Raw genomic sequence first — 8,480 nt, 5'->3', positions numbered from 1 at the left:
CTCTTATCTTAACATATCAAAAGGACAGCAGTTGACTCCCATGGCCTCTATCTTTATACTTCAAAGAAGTTTTATAACAGTCAACTTTAGGGGACAGGTTGTGTGGTCAGCTCAACCCAGTCACGATATACTGTTAAGACATCTGAACATAACAGCACTGTTGTGATAGCGGGATGCGGTTTTAACTGGAATAACTGCACATTCTTTTTGGCTTCTGTATCTTACTTTGCATATAGCCCTGCCTTATAAAAACCAGACCTCCGAGTCTGGGGTACTGTTTTTCCTTTAGCTGGGGAGATGGTCGCTGAGCTCAGCTTAATAAAATCTTCGGAACCCTAATTTGATATCCAGCCTCTTTATTAATTGTCTGGACGTAACAAAACTAATAATAATAATTTTTTAAAAAAGAAAAGAAATAAAAAAGAAATATCCTGAGCTCAATGACGAGAGGGAAAAAAGTGCAAACAATGGTCAGATAAGTACTGTACAAATCAAGAGTTCAGCCTGGGTTTCTCCACCTTGCTTCTCACTAGCACACCCCGCCCGACCTGGGAAGGGCTTGCCTGGAAGCACTGTCTTACCTCCTTCTGGAGACTTGTTGTCTTGGGTTCATTACTCTGGATTGACTTCTCATCCTCTCTCCTTTTTCTCAGGCTTGTCTCCCCCATTTTTGCCTCCTGCCAGTTCTAGGGGGCTGCAAGGAGGGCATGGGCCTTGATTCAGCAAATGGTCTAGTAGCAGACAAGACGCAAATAGGAGCTCAGCGAGGGCTGTAACGCACCTGGGTTATGGACACTGACTCCAAAAGCAGATTATCACACATTTTAGGGAAGCGCAGGTGTTGACCCCTTAGGAATAATTGGCTCTGTTCCAGGAATAATAATTCATGACTTGCTCCTCAGGCCTGGGGGACGAACCTCCCCTGCTCTTTTCCAAACCTTCCCCCCATTAGGCACCCTCTCCTCTGGGCTCCTAATTCGCAGCAATGACACGCTTGAAAGTCATTCTACCTCCTTGGTTCAACTTCATTTTTTCCGAAGTAAAAAAATATTTCACTTAGTAGTAAACATTTCTGGGGTATACTTAGTAGAACCAAGTCCGAGGAAGGAATGCCTTTCCCATAATTACTTTCCAGGATTAAGGCACATCATAGATCTGCCGTGTAGATGTTTTTCAATGAGTGATGCAAGGAATGAAAAAAAAAAATTGCTGAGGAAAATCACTTCCCTAGTGGATGGTCATGTCTGGTACCCTCTCTCTAAATAAAGTCCTTTTGCAATCTCTGGCCAGGAAAACTGCAAGCCTGCCCATCACCCATCGATCTTACCTTGTTCTTGACCTTGCTGAGCCCAGGGAGTTGCCAGTGCAGATGAGCGCCTGCGTCTGCACGGTCGTGCCCTAGTAATGGCCATGTCTTGTGCCCAGGAATGAAGGACGCCAGAAGGTACAGAGGTCAACAAAGGTAATTATTAAACACCTTTTTTTTTTCTCTTTAAGTAATGAAGCTTTGATACACCACACAAAAAGGGGAGGGTCAGACAACCTAGTTTCTCCCCCCAAACATGTTTGCTTTGTTCATTTGTACCTAGATCAATTTCTTTCCCCCCTTAACCAGACATCCCCAAATCAGCTACATCCCATAAGGAGAAATCTCTTCTAAAGACTGGAACAAGAAGAAATAAACTTTGGAACCAGCTCTTTTATTACTTGACTAGGCTATATTTATAATCCCAGTCGGGTAGCACGAACAGGAAGTCCTGTGCTTGTTAACTTGTCCATCAGGGCAGATGTTTTCTTCCCCACCCAGGAATTTCCTCCCAGAGGCCTTGGTCTGATCAAGCTGGAGGGAAGGTGGCAGGTTCTTCCCATTCACCTTTGCCAGGGACCAGGTTTCGGTGCCACCCGGAATGGCAAGAGAGCTTGGCAAATTTGAACACTGCGAAGGGGCCTCCCGCAGGTCCCGGCTCTATCTGCACCCACACGCCTGTTTGATTCGATGGTGCTGCTGTTAGAGTAGCCCAATCGCATGTTCACCACTGTGGAGCGGGAAAGAGGCACAAAATGTCATCAGCTCCACACTCTGCTTACCTCACGGGGAAACTGAGGCCCAGGGAGAGAAAGAAGCACATCAAGGCCACAGAGCTCTGGGCCCCATCCAGAGGTCTGGCTCTCTCAGAGAGGGAGCAGAGGAGGTCCAGCTGTGCCCAAAGGGGCTGGGGGCAGACCCACCCCTTCCCACCAAAGGTGATTTCAGGTGGCAGCTCTAATCCCTTATCACAGACAAGGCTTTCCTCGGGGATTGGAAAAGCCTAATCTGAAGCACTGTTGCTGTTATGGGGCTGGAAGCCTCTGGAAGTTGCCATGCGTGTAAATTTAACAGCATCCCAGATATCCAGATGAGACCAAAGGTCACAGGACAGTCACTGGGGATCACTGAGGGAGCATTTTGGGACAGGCTGACCTGAGAGAAGGGAGCATTTTTATGGTCATCTCTTAAAGCCATCTGGAGAATGTGGGGACCCTTACTGGCCCAGAGTTGGGGTCTGGGTTTAGAAGTTTGTTGCCTGCCCCCTTAGGGAGACCATGCTTGCTCATCAGGGCACCAGTTCCTCTGCCCGCCATGGCCAGGGCCCCCAGCAGAGTGCTCATGCACTGGGCTCCTCCGCCAGGAGCATGGAGACCAGAGGCCAGGGTGGGACCTGCCGCCCTAGACAGGACCTGCCCACAGGTTTGTTTGAGCCACTTGTAAAGTATTTGCTAACATTGCTGCTGCACTCCAAAGCAGCACCTGGCCTATCTAGATTTACAAAAGAATATAGAATATACTCCCTGGGTCAAGGTTGCCCCCAGAGGGCTGATAGTCTATCAGAAACCAAGCTGGGGAGATGGGTAGGCTACCCCACCACCCTCTGCCACATGGCCTAGGAGTTACTTAGCCTCTCTCCATGCATCAAGTTTCCATTCTGTAAGATAAGGCTGCTTCAGACACACACTCTTCATGGAACCATCAGTGAGGGCTGCAGAAGGCCACCCATTCAATTCCAGCCTCCTGTTAGTGCAGAGAGTCCTCTGTCTTCTTGGGCCTCTGCCAAGGGCTGAATTGGGCCATGTTGGGGTGAGGATCCTTTGTTGAGGGTCAGACATCTATTTCTAGTTAATTTTTGGTCAATGGTGAGCATTTCATTTCTTAAAGTGCTTGTTCTCCTTTTTCGCTTTCCCCCAGCAGGGTGAGTGTTCAACCGATTAGCATAAATCCCCCCACCTCAGGAAAAATCATCTGGATTTGTTTTAAAAAACGCATTTTTTTTTCCAAAATTCTTCTTCAAAACCTTTGGCTCACTGTGTGTCTGTCTAGCTCTTCTACTACATGACTGAAGTTTCACCTAATTGCAGTCAATTCCCTCTTACAGTTAATTTCCTAGAAAGTTTCATGTTATTTTTCCCCATAAACTCCATTACTTAAGTTTCTTTTAAAGCTCTTGACCTTCACTTTCAAATTGCTTTTTCTAATTGCAAAGATGCTTGTGGTTTGAAGATATTAACACCATCTGCATTTAAAAAATTTTATCATCTTATATTTGGTGCTATTTGGTTCCCTTCTGCAATGGTTTTTTAAGACATGTCTAGCCTGGCAGTGTCAATCCATTTCTCCACAGCCTTGTGGCATCTTGTCCTCTGATTCACCTTCCTCCATGATAGAGGCAGCGCATCAAACCTTCAGACAGATGCTGGGTCTTCGTTTACCACTTAAAATTTGTTCCAGACCTGCCTCCAAGTTTTCAAGCTTTTTTCTGTTCCTAATTTTACTCGGTCTCATATTCCGTCCCATTGGTGCTGACGGTAGTTCAGAGCTTTTGGGGACCCAAAACACCATACAACAGGTATTCACCTATCTACCTGAATTCCAACCAGAAGAACTTGTGAAGAGTCAGTGGAATAAGCAAAGTCTTTAAATGTTAAGGATTTACAGTCTAACCATAAAACAATTAGCAAGGAAAGCACAATTTAAAAGTGCTTATCTGGGAAGCAATCTAAATCTATATATATCTGAGAATTACTGGAACAGTGCAATTTTACCTTTGAACTTTGTCCTTTTTTTCTTTGTTTGTTTTTTAAGATTTTATTGGGGAAGGGGAACATTGTTGGGGAATTGGGGAAGGGGAGCAGCCAAGTTGTTGTCCTTCAGTCTTAGTTGCGGAGGGTGCAGCTACCTCAGCTCCAAATCCAGTCGCCATCTGGCCACCCGTCAGCAGCATGTGGCTGCTCAGCTCAAGGTGCCGTGTTCAATCTTAGTTGCGGGTGGGCTTAGCCCAACCTCCCAAGCGGGAGTCGAGTTGGCAATCTTGTTGTTAGGAGCATGTGCTCTCACCAGCTGAGCCGTTCTGCCACCTGTTGGCGGCAGCTAAGTGGCAGCTCAGCTCAGGCACAGATCACTGGCCCATGTGGGAATCGAACCGGCGACCCTGTTGCTCAGAGCTCATGCTCTTAACCAACTGAGCCACTTGGCCGGCCCTGTCCATTTGTTTTTGAGATATAATTTGTTTTACACTTTATTTATTTATACATTTAATATTATTTTATATTAATTTCAGGTATATAGCATAGTGGTTAGATATTTAAATACTTTAAGAAGTGACCCCCCTGACTAGTCTAGTAGCCACCTTATTTTTGAGATATAATTGCAATATAACACATTAGTTTCCATTGGGCATGAAACGATATTTGTATATATTGCAAAATGAGCACCACAATTAGTCTTCTTACCATCTGTCACCCCACATAGTTACAAGTATTTTTCCTTGTGACGAGAACTTTTAAGATCTATTCTCTCAGCAACTCTAAAATATACAATATTATTAACATTTATCATCACCATGCTGTACATTACATCCCCAGGACTTATTTTATAACTGGAAGTTGTATCTTTTGAACCCCTTCACCCACTTTTTCCACCCCTCCCTTCACCTTTGGCATTCACCAATCTGTTCTCTATATCTCTCAGTTTGGTGTGTGTATATGTTTAGAGCCCCCATATAAGGGACATCACATGTATTTGTTTTTCTCTGTCTGACTTATGCATATTTCACTTAGCATAATGCCATTAAGGTCCATCATGTTGTGACAAATGGCAGGATTTTTTTTATGGCTGAATAATATTCCATTATATATACAGTGTATACACACACACACACACACACACACACACACACACACACACACACACACACAGCCGACCCTCCATATCCATAAGTTCATATCCATGGATTCAACCAAGAATAGGAAATAGTCGAAAAAAAAAAAGTTACACTGTTGCCTACTATGGTCCTTTTTATTCTTGTCATTATTCCCTAAACAATACAGTATAAAAACTGGTTGTACAGCATTTACATTGTATTAGGTATTATATGTAATCTAGAGATGATTTAAAGTACACAGGATGATGTGTATAGGTTATATGCAAATACTGTGCCATTTTATATAAGGGACTGGAGCACCCACAGATTTTGGTATTCACAGGGGTCTTGGAGCCAATCCCCCATGAATACCGAGGGATAATTATAACGCAGTTTTTTTAATCCATTCATCCATTGATGGAAACTTAAGTTGTTTCCATGTCCTAGCTATTGTAAATAATGCTGCAGTGAACATGGAGGTGCATGTCTTTTTGGGTTAGTGTTTTCATTTTCTTCTGATAAGTACCTAGAAATGGAATTGCTCTAACATATGGTAGTTATATTTTTAATTTTTTGAGGAACCTCCATACTCTTTTCCATAGCAGCTGCATCAGGTTGCTTTCCACCAACAGTGCACAAGGATTCCCTTTTTCCCACATCCTTGCCAACACTTGTTATTTCTTGTCATTTTGATGATAGCTTTCCTAACAGGTGTGAAGTAATGTCTCACTGTGCTTTTGATTTGCGTTTCTCTGATGATTAGTGATGTTGAGTACCTTTTCATGTATCTGTTGGCCATCTGTATGTCGTCTCTGGAAATATGTCTATTTAGTTCCTCTGCCCATTTTTTTAATCAGATTTTTTCTTTTCTTTCTTTCTTTCTTTCTTTCTTTTTTTACTATTGAGTTGTACAGGTTTTTAAATATATTTTGGATATTAACCCTTTATCGAATATATAATTTGCAAATATTTTCTCCCATTCTGTACATTGCTTTTTTTGTTGTTGATGGTTTCCTTTGCTGTGTAGAAGCTTTTTAGTTTGATATAGTCCCACTTGTTTGTTTTTGCTTTTGTTGTCTTTGCTTTGGGCGAGTCCATCGTTTTTATGTGTTCCAAGTAACAAAGTTTTTTATGGATAACCTTTTTTGAGGAAACTCTACTTCAGAGTTCCATCTATTTGTTTTCTAAAACACGACTCGCCGTCCGACTCCCTGATCCCATACCTGGTCACTGTTCGTTATCATTGCCCCCTTTTCAAACACAGTGTTCACACCTGATGAAAAGATGGGTTAGCTGGCAAGGCTGGGGAAAGAGGGTTCTGAGTAGTCACATGTCTTTAGTAAAGAGTTACCATTTTTGGTAATCTGGTTTCTATCTGCCCAGCATCCACCTCTTAGGGTAGCTGATCCCTCCTAAGGGATTCTGGTGGGCTATCACCCAAAGCACCTACTTCTCTAGCCATAGGGAGGGTCGGGCTTGGGACCCCAGCTCAGCCCAGAGGACACCTTTTCACAGGATTTTGTATCCTGAATAGAAAAGCACAGGAAAGGTTTAAGAGTTTATTTGAGCCAAACTGACAACATGCCAGGAAGAAAGATCTCAACCGTTCTGGAGAATGAATTTTGCAGTTGTCTTTATACATTTGGAATTAAGGCAGGAAAGGAAGGAAGATTACATGAAGGTGGGAGAAAGCAAGGGGGGGTTGGGGAGCTGCATGATGGGATTACAGGATAGTTAACGAGATTATGTGCTCCCTTGAGGGTGGTTCTGCCTCTGATTACTTCTGGCATTTCAAAGGTATGTTAACCTAGATGTACAAGAACAGACAGGCCTTATAATATTGTATGTCAACTAAAATTGACAGGATGCGCATTCCCTGGGAATGCGGAAAAACAAAACAAAACAAAACAGACAGCCCTTGCTTAAGGCACAGATAAACATTGTATAGGCCTGGGGCATGACTACCATATGACCTGTTCAGTTAGGAATTTATGATCAGATCACCCTGTGAGGGCATTTTCGGTCACTGAACTTGTCAGATTTATTACAGAGCGCCTTTTCCATTCACAGGTTGACAGTGTCCAACTAATTGAACCCCCAGGGCTATCCTGGTTTCTGTCCTTCTCAAAGTATGTTGTGAGTCACCAAGTGTACATTTCCAAAACATTTCCTTATTTACCTTAATATTAAGCAGTTAGTTTCTGTTGCTTGCAACCCAACCCTGGTATTATGGATGAAAAAAAAGGGGTTCTGTGGGAAGTAACCTCCCAGGGTGATCTGATCATAAATTTGTAACTGGGCAGGTCATGGTGGTAGTCATACCTCAGGCCTATAATTAGTTTAATGAAGAAAAGTGAAAGGTTTTAAGCCAGCTGTGTCCATTGTTCTTGTTCATCTAGGTTAACACACCTTTGAAATACTATTGTAGCAGAAATACCCCTGAGAGAGGGTATTAACCCTCAAGAGAGCACATAACTATCCTATAATCCAATCGCCACCTTGCTTCTCCCACCTTCCATGTAATCTTCCTTACATGCCTTCCTTAATTTCAAATGCATAAAAGAAGCTGCAACACTGTTATTTCCGGAGCATTTGCGATCTTGGTCTCTGGCATATGTTGTCAGTTTAGCTCAAATAAACTCTTATAAAAATTGTCTACAGGTTTAGACGTTTTTTACGTCAACAGCATACTCTATATACTACACATGGACTAGACCCTTCGTTTTCAAAGAATTACTTTTCAATAAAAAGAAAAATACCCAGGATCCTCCTAAACAGGGTGACACATTGATGATGCTCTGAGGTACTGACACCCCTGGTGACCTCAAGGTTGGGCAGATGCTTGCACCTCAGTGGCAGGAGTTAGTTGAAGGAAGGGTGGCCACCTGCCCTCCCACTCTCCATCTCTACTCTTTAAAGAGTGTTATCTCATGGGTGGATTGAAAACAAGGGAATGGAGGCAAGGGAGCACAGAGCACCCAGCACAAAGGCGGAGAGCCAGCCTCCTAGCCCTTGGCCAGCTGTCTTGAACAGTTCAAGGAAGCTGCCTCATGGATTCCTCTTGTGTGAAATCCACTTTGTCAACCCAGCCAGCGTCCTCACCAACTAACTTTGTCCTGCTTTTTGGAGACAGTAGGCCAGTAAAAGCAGCCCAGGAGGCTCCTGCAAGCATATGTAAGCTAGAAGAAACCCCCAACTCTGCTTCCCAACACCACTACCACCACCCAACCGACCCCTGTCAAAAATGAGGAACAGTCAAACCTAGGAGGATGAAAAGACCAGGTGGGACTCATGCCTCCCTTGGGA

General features: G+C 43.5%; 1 protein-coding gene across 1 annotated transcript in view; it reads right to left on the bottom strand.

Moving 5' to 3' along the window:
- SLC7A9 (solute carrier family 7 member 9) overlaps positions 1–1,693 on the bottom strand; it is a 25,415-nt gene extending 23,722 nt beyond the window's left edge. The window contains exons 1-2 of the mRNA XM_019654476.1: positions 1,328–1,693; positions 582–694 (exon numbers count right to left, since the gene is read on the bottom strand). Of these exons, the coding sequence (XP_019510021.1) occupies positions 582–668 (87 nt within the window). The 5' untranslated portion in view covers positions 669–694; positions 1,328–1,693. The remainder of the gene's footprint in view (positions 1–581; positions 695–1,327) is intronic.
- Between the last annotated feature and the right edge of the window lie 6,787 nt (positions 1,694–8,480).

The sequence above is a fragment of the Hipposideros armiger genome, unplaced genomic scaffold, assembly GCF_001890085.2.
Source record: "Hipposideros armiger isolate ML-2016 unplaced genomic scaffold, ASM189008v1 scaffold_224, whole genome shotgun sequence".
NCBI lineage: Eukaryota > Metazoa > Chordata > Mammalia > Chiroptera > Hipposideridae > Hipposideros > Hipposideros armiger.
The sequence above is the reverse complement of the archived record's forward strand: the minus strand, read 5'-3'. Positions and strand labels throughout refer to the sequence as shown.